Source organism: Macaca mulatta, chromosome 15 (genome assembly GCF_049350105.2).
Source record: "Macaca mulatta isolate MMU2019108-1 chromosome 15, T2T-MMU8v2.0, whole genome shotgun sequence".
In the NCBI taxonomy this organism is placed as follows: Eukaryota; Metazoa; Chordata; class Mammalia; order Primates; family Cercopithecidae; genus Macaca; species Macaca mulatta.
This window is the reverse complement of record NC_133420.1, coordinates 118,440,193-118,455,005: the sequence shown is the minus strand read 5'-3', so window position 1 is coordinate 118,455,005 and position 14,813 is coordinate 118,440,193. Positions and strand designations below refer to the sequence as shown.

At 45.6% G+C, this 14,813-nt stretch overlaps 1 protein-coding gene across 8 annotated transcripts in view; it reads right to left on the bottom strand.

Annotated features, from left to right (window-relative positions):
• Positions 1-1,981: 1,981 nt before the first annotated feature.
• The window catches only part of DAPK1 (death associated protein kinase 1), a 210,907-nt gene continuing 198,075 nt past the window's right edge, over positions 1,982-14,813 (bottom strand). For 6 of the 8 annotated variants that reach the window (XM_077965000.1, XM_028834216.2, XM_028834213.2 and 3 more), the window contains 6 exons: positions 13,427-13,624; positions 11,841-11,979; positions 10,363-10,483; positions 7,415-7,603; positions 3,266-4,494; positions 1,982-2,780 (listed from right to left, as the gene is read on the bottom strand). In XM_077965000.1, coding sequence (XP_077821126.1) covers positions 2,747-2,780; positions 3,266-4,494; positions 7,415-7,603; positions 10,363-10,483; positions 11,841-11,979; positions 13,427-13,624 — 1,910 coding nt within the window. In that variant the 3' untranslated portion in view covers positions 1,982-2,746. 8 annotated transcript variants of the gene reach the window in all.

The following is a 14,813-nucleotide window of genomic DNA, read 5'->3' as shown; positions in this document are numbered from 1 at the left end:
TTATGCGAGAACAGACAGGCTGGGCCCCTCACTTTAGAGTGACTTTTCTGTGGTCACTCTATCAGGGCTCAGTAAGACCAGTGTGGACTCTGAACAGCGACAGGGCCAAATGTAGTTTTATGATTTTTGTGAATCCCGTAGTTGTCACCCTGACACCTTTCTACAAAAAAGACCAGCAAAATTTCTAGAGTTCTCATTCCTTTTAGAAGGTGTAGGGGTTTAGATTTTAGAATTCATTGCAACTCCCACAAATGCCTTCAAGCCCACACCACACCGGCTTTGGGTCCTTAGGATACGTTTGTCCACAATGGAGACCTCAGGCACCCCAAGGTGGCCAAAGTTTGGACGTGGTATCCAGAGACTGTTACACTATAGTAAAGAGGTGATGAGGAACACGGCGCCTGAGTGCGTTTCACAGCAACTCTTAAGAGACAGGGTCCCATGATTGGCTTTTCTGACTCCTAGAATTTGCACCTTTTGATTCTCACCATGGACACAAGAGGTAAGCTATGGTCTTGTTTCCTCCCTCCTGAAGGGGAGACAGCCAGCTACGCAGTGGCCAGTTTCAGCCTGACCAGAGCTCCTGGTACAGAAGACCCCAAACTGCCCCCTGAAGAGTCCCCCAGGGCATTTCCCAAGATGGGGCAGTGAGTTGAGTGATCCTTAAGCTCTTGACCTTTGGGTTGCAATGATTCCTGACTGTGGTCCCAACATTTCAGAAGCCCGGGAATCCCACAATCATATGAACAGGTGCCTGTCCTAGGGCTTGCATAAAACAAAAGCACTGGCTGGGTATTGTGGCTCAGGCCTGTAATCCTATCACTTCAGCAGGCAGAGGTGGGAGGATGGCTTGAGGCCAGAAGTTTGAGACCAGCCTGGGCAACATAGTAAGATCATCTCTTAAAAAAAAAAAAAATTAGCCGGGCATGGTGGTGTGCACCTGTAGTCCTAGCTACTCAGGAGGTTGAGTCGGAAGGACTGCTGGAGCCCTGAACTTTGAAGCAACAGTGAGCTATGATCATGCCACTGCACCACAGCCTGGGTCACAGAAGCCAAGCCCTCTCTCTCTCCCTCTCAAAACAAGAAAAGCATTAAGACTTTTACAGTAACTCAAATGTGTTTCCCCAGTATCCTCCCTCACCTTTCTTCTACTAACAGAACCCTGGTCTTGGGGAGAACTGCTCCTCCCGCAACAGCTCATTGGGTGATAAGGCCAATCCTAATAACTCTGTCTTTTCCAAATTTGCACAGGGATAGGTATGTGACCCAAGCTAATCCAATCAGAGTTCCACTCTGGGATTTTACATATAGATGCTGCAAGAGACAAATCCCTTCTCTCTGGTTTTTAGCTATCTGCTGCTACAGGAAGCAGTCTTTTGAAGTAGGAGAGAGTGAGGCCAACACTCAGGAAGGAGCTGAGATAAGAAAAGGAGTTTCCACTCCTTAAGGTGACCACAATTTCCATTTCAGTCTCATCCTTTGTAGACACAGCTATGTCTAGTTTTAATTTTATTCATCAGAACTTATTTTCTCGTTATAAACATTAATCATGTTTATCGTGGACAACTTGCTTGAAACAAAAATGAACTGAAAATGTAAGAAAGGCGTGAAGGTCTTTTTGCTGTAGGTTTTCTCTTCCTCCTGGTGTCATCCCCTTCATTTTTGTGTAGAAGTAGCAGAGCTTCCTCTGTTCCCCATTGCCAAAACGAACAGAGTCAATTTGGTTTTTTGGTTCACCCAAGAAAAATCTAAGGGGCCTGTTTTATTTACAATGGGAAGAAATGTGAAAATTATCTGGGCTCTTTTCACTTTCCCACACCATTCCTAATTTTAGTAATAATCAGCATCTAAAAAACCCTGAGAGTTTGGGTGTAATGATTTTGTAGGTTTTGGCCTGGGTTGTCCTGCTATGTGGGATGACAACAGTAAAAACACAACAAATAAAAAGAAATCCTTTTGAATTAAAGATCAAGAAAACGAATGCAACGAGCAACAGTTTATTTATAAAAAAAGAAAAAACAAACAACTTTTAAACGACATTTTATAGATTAAGTAAAAATACCAGTATTAATATATATGTATATACATAGTGCATATATATATATACATATGATATAACATTAACATTACATGCTTCTCAGGACAGAAGAATTAGGACATGTTCCCTCATATCAATTTAAAACTCGATCACAATTTAAAATCATGGAAGAAAACTTGCTTCCTTTATTTTCTGCTTTTAGACTTCAAGTACAGGAAGTTATCAAACCAGGATCTAAATGTGGAAACCATCTGCTATGCACCAATTACAAGGGACTGCCACCCACAAATGATGAGTCAGGGGTCTTCTGAATTCTTACATAGGTCTCTGTAACCCTACAACCGTGTCAACCTTCTACCTGAGATGAGAGGGAATGAGGAAGCGTGACAGTTTGTAGGTTTCATGTGGACATTCACATTGACATTGGAACAAAAGCAAACTGAAAAATGTCTTCCAAGAGCAACAACACTGATCATGAAATCACCCTGGAGGAGGATTCCTTTCTCCCCTTTCCTTGCCAAACGAAACACAGAAACTGTCAGAAAACAAACACAAAACAAAACTCAGGGTGAAGCACCTCTGGCGATGATTAGCATACAGCAAGGGACAGAGAGGTAGCGTTTCCTTGGTGACAGCTCCTGGCTGACTCTGATGATTTCAAACACACCCTCTTCTGCAAAAGGCACTCACATATTGTCTGTTTGTAAGTCATACAGTGGGATTCCATACATGGGAGTTTCTCCTACAAATATAAAAGAGATAAGCTGAGGAAATGGTATAACAAAGAAAAGCGTATAAGAAATACACATTTTGGATAAATATGCACTTTTCTTTTTTAAAGGACAATCAATATAGTAGTTTAAAAAAAGTCACTGAAAAGTTAGGAATTCCAGCAAAATTATCAGTAAGAAGCAAGGTACTGGAGGATGAGAGATGGAGTCCGAAACACTGAGAGGAGGTACACTAGCTTTTTGAGTGGCCAAAGTAAAAGATTTGCTCTGCTCTGAAACTACAATGACCATCCACAGACAATGGAATGAGAGGGGGAGGGAGGTAGCGGCAGAGAAACAGGCTTTCTCTGGTCAAGCCGGAGGGAGGAGTGGCATCCCCCTGGCTATGGGCACAGGAAGAAACACCCTCAGCATCTCCAAAGGAAAGGATGGGCTACACCACCCCCTTGCTTCTGCAGTCCAAACAGACCCTGCCCAAGCCAGAGGCTGTCCTCACCGGGACACAACAGAGCTAATGGAATTGTAAGAGGTGCCGCTGTTGCAGCTCGAGGCATAGGCCTCCTGGCCATTGCCATCCAGGTTGATTTTGAACACAGAAGATGCCTTCAGCAAAAAGTCTGCAGCATCCCGACGACCCAGCTCCCTCAGTTTGGACATGAGGGTGCCCACCGTGCTCTCAGGGTAGGAGGTCCACTCCCGCAGCAGGGCGTGGAGGGGGCTGGGGAGGAAATCCTTGGGCGCCCCGTTATTGGTGTTGTACTTTGCCACGAGGTCAGGGAGGCCCAAGTTCATGGCGAGAAGGCACCAGTCCTTCCCCAGGGGGTCAGGCGGGTCCAGCAGGCGACTCAGTTTCCTCCGAGTGAGGAGGTTCAGGTCTGACGCGTGGATGTCCATGCCGAGGCTGGCCTGCGAGTAGACATCGTGACACCCGAAGCACATGATGCTGCTGAAGCTTTCCTTGTATCCCCCCATGGTGTTGGTCAGTGAGGTTTCCTTCAGAGTCTGTGCCCGGAAGAAGTCCCGTGGCTGGTAGATCATGACAGGCTCGTGGTGCTCCCGCAGCTGCTGGGGGCTCAGATAATGCTTCACAGTCAGGAGTCCCGGCAGCGTGGTGGCCATGACGTTCTCAATGGTGCTGCACACCGAGTCCAGCAGCAGGCAGCACTTGATCTTTTCTGTCTCCAGGCCGCGGACCTGGACCTCAATGCCCTGGCCGTGGTTGACCAGCAGCACCAGCAGCTCGGCCCCACGGTTAGCCAGCTTGCAGCCATTCACCCACAGGCGGATGTCCGCATCGCCCTCCGTGCTTTGCTGGTGGATCCACCGGCACAGGTTCACCTGGACCTTGTGAAAGATGCCACATGGGAAGGGGGTGAGGTGCTCCACTGGCACGATGCGCACGCCGCCATACACCATCACCTCGTCCTCCTCATCGGCCCAGGAGCGGTGCAGGCTGTCTGTCTTGATCAGGGCTGGGACGTCCACCATGGTCCCGCTGCTCAGGTCCCGGGCGCAGATGTCCATGGCATCGAGGATCTGCAGCAGCTCCTCCACGTCGCTGTCAGGCACCAGGCGCTGGATGTCCTCCACGGTGTAGCGGCCCCGGTAATGGTGCAGCGCCCGCGGGGTCTCCACGGACAGCAACTTCCCCAGGACGTTTGTGCAGAGCCAGCGGGGGTCCAGGAGCAGCACGTCCTGAACTGTTTCACTTTGCATGATGTTGATCTGCGGGGAGACAACAGAAAGTCACACTTAGGGGCAGAGCCCTGGCCAGGTGCACCAGCCATGTAGAGCACAAAAGGGCCTGACCCCGGCAATAGAGGCTGAGCAGATGCTCTAAGGAGTGACCCGAGGCCACTCCACATGGATGCATCTCAAAAACCAAACACCGAGTGGAGAAAAGCAGCTTGAAAATGTCAGAATAGAGATTCTGAAAAACAACTCCCCTGGAGTCTTCAAAAAGGCCAGTGAAATGAAAGAAAAAAAAAAAAGCAGACAGCAACCAAATGCAATGAGTGATTTTAGACTGGATTCTGAATCCCAAAATAAGTACATAAATAAAAATACTTTTAAAAGAAATTATTGGGACCAGTGGCAAACCCTTGTATGAGGATGATATATATTCAATCATAGTACTATATTAATGTTGTGTTTCTGGAATCATCAATTATATTGGGTTGTGTGGGAAAATATCCTTCTCCTTAGGAGATATAGGCTAAATTATTTAGGGAAGAAATGTATCATGTCTGCAATATAAATAAGAAAATAAATAGAAAGGAAAGGAATCGAGCAAATGTAGCAAAATGTCACCAATTGATTGGCTTAAATGTAGTAGGCTGGGTACCGTGACTCATGCCTGTAATCACAGCACTTTGGGAGGCCGAGGCAGCTGGATCACTTGAGGTCAGGAGTTTGAGACCAGCCTGGCCAACATGGTAAAACCCCGTCTCTTCTAAAAATACAAAACTTATCTGGGCGTGGTGGCTCATATCCGTAATCACAGCTGCTCGGGAGGCTGAGGCAGGAGAATCACTTGAACCCAGGAGACAGAGGCTGCAGTGAGCCGAGATTTTGCCACTGCACTCCAGCCTGGGCACCAGAGTGAGACTCTATCTCAAAAAAAAAAAAAATTAATTAATTAAAAAATAAACAAATGTAACGTGCATGAGAGTTCATGGTACTATCCTTGCAACTTCTCCAAAGGCTTGAAAAGTTTCAAAAAAGAGAACATTGTATTATTATACCATTATGTGAATGTTTAACACACACATAGAGAAGGCCTGGAAGGATATGCTGCCATAGTTGGCTTCAGAGAACAGGAGAGAGGAATGAGACCAGAGATGATGGCCCAAGGGGACTTCAGCTTTTGGGTTGTGTTTATTTCTTAAAAAAATAAAAAAGGAAAAAGAAGTGACAAAAACCAGAAGGAACTTTCCCTTTATGAACAGTTCTGCTTCCTCTCTTGGAGAGTGGCCGTCGCACGGGACTCCCTCACTTGGAGGCTCCGACTGCACCAGTGACCACACGGTACTTTCTTGCCCACAGTCTGGCTTCAGCCTGAAAGATGCCCCCTGTCTACAAGTCTATTCAGAATTGAACCTAGGTTGAAAATTCCTGGAGGGCAGAGTCAGTATCCATCTAGTTCCTGATACAGCATTGGCTGGAATACCATTTGCAGTTTGCTCCTAAACACTGCTCATCGCCTCAGGCTCAGGAAGGACAACCATGTCCCATAGAGGAGGAGAGCAGAGAGCCAAGACAGTCAGCTAAATGCAGTGTGGGACCCTGGCCCAGAAAACAGAGTCAGAAGGGCCACTGGGGAGTTCTGAAGATCTGCAGATTAGATATGGAAGGCAGGTCTGGGGGAGGCCCCGGGCCAATCAAAGTCAGGCCACACAATGTAGTTCCTGCTGCTTAATGTCCCTCCTTCTTTACATCTTCATTTATTTACTCAAGTCTCAAGTGCAAGCAGGGATGTAATGACAAATAAAGGAGACTATATGCTATGATCTAGAAAGTTGCTGGTCTAGTACTAGAAAGCAAGGGACTCCTGGGCCAAAGGAGTTTAGTATTAGAGTTGACACATTTTTTTTATATCCAGCAGTATCTTTTCATCTAAGACGCGGTCCTTCACCTGTGTTCTTCCTTGGATTCAATCACTTTAAAGTATTCCTGGAGGTGTTGTTGGCAGATTCACTGGCTGTTTAGGAGTTTAAAGGCTGATGAAATTACTGCCACGCGGCTCCAGTTTTCAAGGTCACTGGCTTGTGGATTCAGGTTTAGTTTCAAGAAAACATGACTCATACAAACTGGCTATAGGGCCAGACCTGGCACCTGAGACTGGGGAGGTAAGCACCTGGCTTTTAATAATCTCAGAGCTGCTTTTAGTTGCAATATTCAGAACTGTTCTTCTTGGCCCACACTAGTTCATGCAGGCTCCCGATTTCACATTGTGGAGAAACGTGAAGGCATTGCACCCTTTCTGGGGACAGGCACATGATGCCATTAGAACTGGGTTTCCAAACCACGCCCCGGTGCTGAATGTCACAGAACCAGAGCAAAGCCTCCCATTCTCAATCATTTCTGCAGGGCATTCATTGCCTGCTAGAGTTTTTTAAGGTGCATCTCTAATTGTGATTACTCTGTGTATCTGTGCACTAGAGTTCTCTGTCTTTGTGGCTCCAGACATCGTCTCCACAAGGATACCTTACTGCCTTCCTCAACTGTTTTTGCGCCCAGGAGATCTGTGTGGAGCTGGTAACTCCATGCTGATAGAAGGCAGCCATCCTGAAGGCTGCCAGGAGTAGCAGGTTAAGCTCCCAGTGCCCAGGGGGAGTGAAGAGAGACCCAGTCACCCAGGGCAGCGGGCACTGCACTCCCAAACGAACAGACTCTGGAAACAAAAGCAAAACACTGGAAACAAAAGCAAAACACAAGACAAAATGGCAGCTCCTAGGGTGAGCCGAGAACTGCAGTTCAGAGCATCATTTGAGGCTGTTTGTCACACGTCTGGAAATATTGTAGGTAGCTGGGCCATTTCCACACTGCTTCCCCAGGCTCACACCACCTCCAAGAGCTGGAATTTGGGGCAGGCTGAGTCCCTGGTACCTCTCATGGCCCCCTGCCTGGGCTCCCAGGGCCTCACCTCGCCTGTGCTGTGGAGCTGCTGAGCAATATGCCTGAGGTCCTCCTCGCTGGCCAGAGGGTTCAGCTGGTCCTGCACGTCGTACACAAACTGCTGCAGCGACATCAGCTGGTTGGGTCCATTGAGCTTCCTCCAGGAAGGCAGCGTGGAGATGATTTTCTCACACAGGTGAGTCATGGGAGGGCAGACCTAGAAGGGGCACGGCGGGACAGGTCAACTCACCTGCAGCTGTGGGTGCTCCGAGCAGAGCCACAGTGGAAAGGACGCCTTTCATTCAGGCGCCTTGCATATGATTTGATCTGATGAATGAGTAGATTTGTTTTTGTTGTTGTTTATGTTTTTTTTCTTTTTTTAGACTGGATCTCGCCATTGCCCAGGTTGGTCTCAAACCCTTGGGCTCAAGTAATCCTCTTGTCTCCGTCTCCTGAGTAGCTCTGACTACAGGTACACACCACTGCGTCCAGCTAGTTAGTGCCTTTTGGGTTGAGTGCTGGGGCAGTTGTTTTTTAGACTCGCCTTGAAGCCTAATCTATTGCGCAAATATAAAGTTTTATAAAGGCTCTTTGGTTCATGTTAAATAGATTTTGAGTCTTCCAGGAATGTTTTGGAACTGTGGACTCAGTCACTCAATCAACTAATGTTCACCAACTCCTAATGTTTCACTCCCTCATTTCTTCCTCCCTCCCGCCTTTCTTCCCTTGCTCTCTCTCCCTCTTGTGACTGTTTCACTCAGGCAATGATCATTTTATGAACAGAGGAAAAGAGAATGAGTATCATCATCAATATTAGAGTGAGTGTTTACCAGTAAATTCGGCATTCATGGGGACTGTTGCTGAAACAGTGTTTCCAATTAGACCCATTCTTGGTATACAGGCTGAAGTGGATTTTTAACCTTTTAACTTGGCTAAGTAAATCAGCCTGTGTTACAGACTCATGCAATCCACATACCTCTGAATTAGAAACCACACAAGCCACAGGCTACACTGTGCCGTTAATTCCACACTCCCCTCTCAAATTCTTTCATGTCAGCTAAATTCCACTCTGCATTCAAAAACAAAATTCTCAGGAGTGAGTGCAGTTGACATGGTGGGCTCCACCTGCCTGAGCTCAGGAGTTTAGGGGTTGGGCGGGGGGATTGTCTGAGATGCAGCAGATCATGCCAGCGCCCAGCTCAAAAATCTCCAGGGATTCCCTCCTGCCTCAGGAATGCAGCCCCAATCCAGACCTGGTGGGGAAGCGCTGGGGCCTCACAGATCACTGTTAGTTCCCAGATCACCGCCCCGGTTTCTGTGACAGATTCCTCCCAGGCCTCACCAGACTACCCCCTATCTTCTGATGATGCCACAATGGGGATGCCCCAAAGAGGATATCTGGTGTGAAGGGCAGGGTTTACTGGAGGCAGGAAAGGGTTTCCCGAGAATTCTGCAAGCATGTCTGGAACGCGAATCTGGTGTGGAAAGCACAGCATTTTCCTATTAGCAAAGCAGTTAAAAAAAAAAAAAAAAAAAAAAAGAGAGAGAGATACACCCAGAGGCAGCTTTAAAGGTAAGAGAGAGAGACAGGCATCTGCCCACATTTGACCTCAGGCCTGGGCAGCAGGAAGAGTCCAGAGTGAATGCCACCACTTCTCCACTGGGATGCCTGCCCCTTTCTTACCAATTCTGGAGAGCTTTTTGAGCATTATGATGTGACCCTTTATCTGTCCAATGCATTGAGAAGGCTTTTTCCAAGCCTATTTCACCTTTCAGCTTTGTTTACTTGTTTGCCAGAAAAAAATTTAAAAAATTTTTAGATTTTCAAATAGATGTATTTTCTTTTAAAATTTCTAGGGTTTTAGATCTTGGTTTAACAGGTTTCCTCAGTCCCTAGTTATTTTGAAAATACACTCTCCACAATTTCTATTCAAGATATTTATTGTTTTATGTTTTTACATTTAAAAGTTTTAATCCATTTATTTTTGGACTTTGTAGGGTGTAGGAATCCAACTTTATTTCCTTCCGGACAAATAGCCAGTTGTGCCAGGTTCATTTATTAAATAATCTTTACCCCATTAAATTCAAATAACATATTTATTTTCCATTACATTTCTAAAGATATTATGATTTACTTCTACACTCTCTAAGCTTTTCCTCCTATTTAGCTGTATTGATTATCAGGGGCTTTATAATATGTTCAATTAATTTTTCCATGGAAATTTTAAGATAAAAATCCCAATCCCCTCAACCCATTCAGATGCTAACTGAAATTGTATTACATTTATATAACTAGGGGAAAATAAAATATTCAGTCATATCTTACAACCCAAGAATGCAGTCTCGTTCCCTTTGTTCATTTATTCTTTTCTGTCTTTCAAAAAAGTTTGTGACTGTTTTTCTACTTTTCTGAATTTTTAAAATATTCCACAATAAGTCACTTTTGAAATTTTTTTTTTTGTTTAATTGGCCAGACATGGTGGCTTACACCTAAGCCTAGGAGTTTGAGACCAGCCTGGGCAACACAGTGAGACCCTGTCTCTACCAAAAATCAAAAAAATTAGCCAGACGTGGTGGTGCGTGCCTATAGTCCTAGATACTTGGGAGGCTGAGGCAGGCTGATTGCTTGAGCCCTGGAGTTCAAGGCTACAGTGAGCTATGATCACACCACTGTACTCCAGCCTGGATGACAGTGTGAGATCCTGTCTCTGAAAAAATAAAATAAGTGTTTTTAAAGAAACCAATAAATTGGTAAGAATTTCATAAAATTGAAGTGGTCCACCTTTGCCCTTAATAACCTTTTATCTCCCATCGTCTCCTTGTTTCTCTAGTCTTCCTTTCTTTTCCCAGAGCACTAGAATGAAAACATGTCCAGGCAGACACCTCTTACTGGGTCCTACTATGAAACAGTTCCCTGAAACTGAAGGCAAACCAGGAAGTACAAAGGGGTCCAGGCCCTCTCTAGGGTGTACTTACCGAAACAATCTGGCTTCGTATTTCTTGCAGATGATTTCGAAGCACCTTCATGTCCTTTGACCCAGACGCCCCAGCATCCAGAACAAACAGCTTATTTGAAATGTGAAGATCATTTCCAAACCTAAGGGAAGAGCAGCAGCCTCCTCAGCAGTGACTCAATCTCCCCAGGCCTTTCTATGGAGGGGCCAGGCTCCTACTGGCTCAAGAGCCTGGTAGGAGGCAAGGAAAGTCCTGGTGTCCTTGCAAAGGCCCCTCCCCATCCCTGCTGTTGGTGGGCTCTGCCTCGTCACAGTGGGTGCAGAGACGTGGGGAAACTGGCATACACTCAGAGTCACAGGAGCGGGAACTTCAGGTTTGCACGAAGCAGCAGGAACACAGCATGGAAAGATGTCAGCTTCTCCCGAGGCAGGGAAGGTGAGGCCTAATGCTCGCACCTTACAAGTGAGGACAAGAGATACTGTGGAAAGTGGAGGGACTAAGAATAGAGGTGTGAATGCAAAAGCTACAACACTGACCTAAAAATATTAATAGAAGCCCCATTTTTATATCTGACAACAGATATAGTGTCTCAAGACAATAGATAAGTGTCTCAAGTTGATAATGCAAGATCAGAGATACTAGTATATTATATAAAGCTGCAGGTTCAAACTTTTTCGATAGACTCTAAGTAAAAACATATTTTGCATCATAATCCTATACATACCCATACTCATCAGTGAAACAAACGTCTTACAAAATAATACTTGACTTGAAAAGTACTCTGATCTATCCTACCCTATCCTATCCTATCCTGTCCTGTCCTGTCCTGCCCTATCCTATCCTATCCCATTGCATTCATCCCATTTTAAAAAGAATTGGCCATGACTTCCTAAATGAATTTTAAGACTCACTAGTAGGTTGCAAGTTATATTGTAAGCTACACTGATGAGTGTTTCTGAACACTGAATACTGCGTACTGAAATCTAAAGAGCTAAAAGAAGTTACCTCCGGGCAGTGTTGCTGGGAGGTAGGAAGAAGGGGAAAGACGGCTGCCTTTCATCACGTGCTCTTCATCGGTATTTGATTTATTATGTGGATTCATTGTTTTAATAAACATGAAAAATAATGGTTGTGCATCCCTAATCCAGAAATCTGAAATGTTCCAAAATCCAAAAACTTTTTGGGCAAAGACAAGACATGCAAAAGAAATGGTCATTAGAGCATTTCAGATTTAGAATTTTTGAATTAGGATGTTCAACCACTATGTATACGTAAATATATTAAAATCCAAACAAATAGGAAATCAGAAACACTTCCAAAGCCAATCATTTCCAATAAGGGATACACAACCTGTACAAGAAAAGAGTCGACCAAGAAAGAACGACCTTTAAAACCTTTCTCTGGTTCATGAGGCTTCCTCTGTACTTTTCACACCTCTGCTTCAGTTCTCAGGGAGAGGAGGCTATCCATGAGCTGAAGACTAAATGGCTGCCCCTCACCTGTTCCTAATCTCTTTCAGCAACGATGTGTCTTTGTCATATCCAAACTCGCCTCCAGCTGGTCGAGGAACATTCATGATGTCAGCATGGGTGGCCACCAGGACAACTTGGAGTGGGTTCTTCAGCTTGCCACCGAAGGCTGGGGACAGAGAGGGAACTGCTTCAGGGCGTGGGTCCTCCTACCTGGCCGCCTCTCCTGCCCAGGTGAGGGGGGTGTGTTGGCCTCATGCCCAGGACGACTCTCCAGGTACAAGGGCAACCTGCCACAGACATGAAGGCCCCATGCCCGCTGCGCACTGTGACCCTAGAAGGCCCCAGCCTGGCCAACGACAGGATGAGCCCATCTCCTAGGCCACAAGGAAGGTTGCTCAAAGTGGACCAGAATGACAAAGACAGTTTTTCAGTCTCCAAATAGCCCCTACTTACAAGGAGAGGGAAAATTTAACCTCTGACAAGGGGGATGCCATTTACAAGACCAAAGAGAGACCTCAGAGTGCAGCAACACCACAGAGACGGGTGAGAGATACAAACCTGCAAGTCACACAAACAGCCTCTCACTTAGGGGAGTGTTTAAAACAAATGAAAAAAAGGAGAAAGAAAGAGGCAAAACTGGCAGTACCCAGAGAGGCATTAAGCCCAATTCCTTGTCTTATTAAATGCTTTTCTGGAAAAAAAAATTGACTGCTGAGTGTGGCATTTCACCAGGGAAGGCTGCTTCTCTTGTGGGCAAAGACCAAAAGAAGTTTACTTCATGTTATCCTCTCCTCTGGGAATAAAGTTAACACATTTCGTCAACATGTTCCCTTTCTTCATTTCTCTCTCTTTTTTTTTTTTTTTAAGACAGGGTCTCACTGTGTCACCCAGTCTAAGTGCAGAGGCACGATCTCGGCTCACTGCAGCCTCAACCTCCCAGGTTCAAGCAATCCTCCTGCCTCAGTCCCCCAAGTAGCTGGGACTACAGGCACACGCCACCACACCTGGCTAAGTTTTTGTATGTTTTGTAGAGATGAGGTTTTGCCATGTTGGCCAGGCTGATCTTGAACTCCTGAGCTCAAGCCATCCACCCCCCTCGGCTTCCCATAGTGCTAGGATTACAGGCGTGAACCACTGCACCCGGCCTCTTTCTCCATTTCTTAGTGGAATTACAGGATGAAGAAGAGCTCATTCTGCAGACTAATTCTGTACCCTTTAGGTAAAGGTGCAGTAGCTATCCAAGCAGGAATTCCATTTTGCACCCAACATACAATGGCCGTGGCTCTCAAGTGTAGAAAGAAAGTGAGAAATGCCTTTCAAAGGATTGTTCAGAAATTGGCCTTTGAGGCGGGAATATGCAATTGTGAAATGAAAACTCCCTGCACAACACCACGAACACCAGAGCCCCAGGAATCTTCTCAGAGTGGACGTCTCCTAGCAGCAAGGAGAAAGGAAGGTGGCTCAGCTGTTAGCCGCAAACAGTGGGATCTGCTCATGGCCTGGTGCAAGGCCAGCAGCAGCAGTGGCAGGAGCAGAGCAGGAGCCTGGAAGGAGGAGGTGATTCCTGGCCAACCACAGCTGGGACATCACTGGCCCGCAGGGACTTAGCTCACCTATGGGTTCTTCAACTGGGACAAGGGACTTCAGGAAACTGAGCCAGAAAATCACTTGGTTCAGCTGGATCTCATAGGGCTCTTCTAGACTAAAGACAACAACATGGATTGATGTGGGATCATTTGCAGCAAAATAGTCGTAACAGCAGAAATACACAGGATTTCCAGAGAACTCCCACACGCTGAAATCGCCAACTCCTACAGAAAAAGAAAAATGATAACAATCGTGAAACATCACTAACTAAATTTCAATCATAATTTCTCTTAGCATTCCAAGGATTCGAAGTAGGCATAGTGATACTTATGGCATAATTCTGTATGTGTATACATCTTGTTATGACTTGGGCATGGTTTTTCCCCACTAAAACTCACGCTGAAATCACTGATGCTCAGTGAGGTGATGAGGGAGGTGACGCCTGGTGGGACGTGTTTGGGTCCTAAGGGCAAATCCCTCCCAAATGGCTTGGTGCCGGTGAGAGTGACTGAGTGTGGTCTTGCTCTCGTGAGAATGGATTAACTCTTGTGGGAATAGATTAGGTCCTGAGAATGTGGGTTGATGTAAAGCAGGTTTCTGTCCCTTCCCATGTGTTGACTTCCCCTTTGACCTTCTGCTACGTTTAGACCCAGCTCGAAAGCTCTCACCAGAAGCAAAGCAGATGCTGGTGCCATGCCGCTTGAACTTCCCAGTCTGCAGAGCCATGAGCTAAATGAACCTCTTTTCTTATCAATTACCCTGTCTTGAGTATTCTGTTACAGCAACACAAAATGAACTAAGACACACATCTACTGAAGTCCAGATTGACTTGCGTCACGCTTACATATCTATAGCATGTATATCCATGTCTGTTTCTCTACTTATGTCTATACCTGCTTAACTCTTTCCCTAAGTACCTTCATTATTATTTGTGTATCTATCTATCTATCTATCTATCCATCCCATGACTACTTCTAACACCCTGGAGTGTTACACATGCACACACACATAACATGCATGTACACATATATGTGCATACCTGGGTGCTTACATGGAAGAGAGTGTGTGTGTGTGTATACATATATATTTTGTATTACTCCCCCTCAAATATTGGTATATTAAAAAAAAGAGAGAATCACCTGGGGAAAAAACAAAGATCCACCAAGTCATATTATGCAGAAGTGTGAACACCACATCCATAACGACACAGTTGTAGCCTCATATATCCTTAATACAGACACTCCACCTTTACTTGCAGAATTTACTCCTGACAAGGAAGGAGCCAGGGACAAACTGCCCACTTTAGGTTCATGATTCCCAAACTCACAAAGTCCCACAGAGGATTAAATGAGAGAAGGTGGGTGAAAAGACTTTGTGTCCTGAATAAGTATACATGAATTTGGGAACATGCTA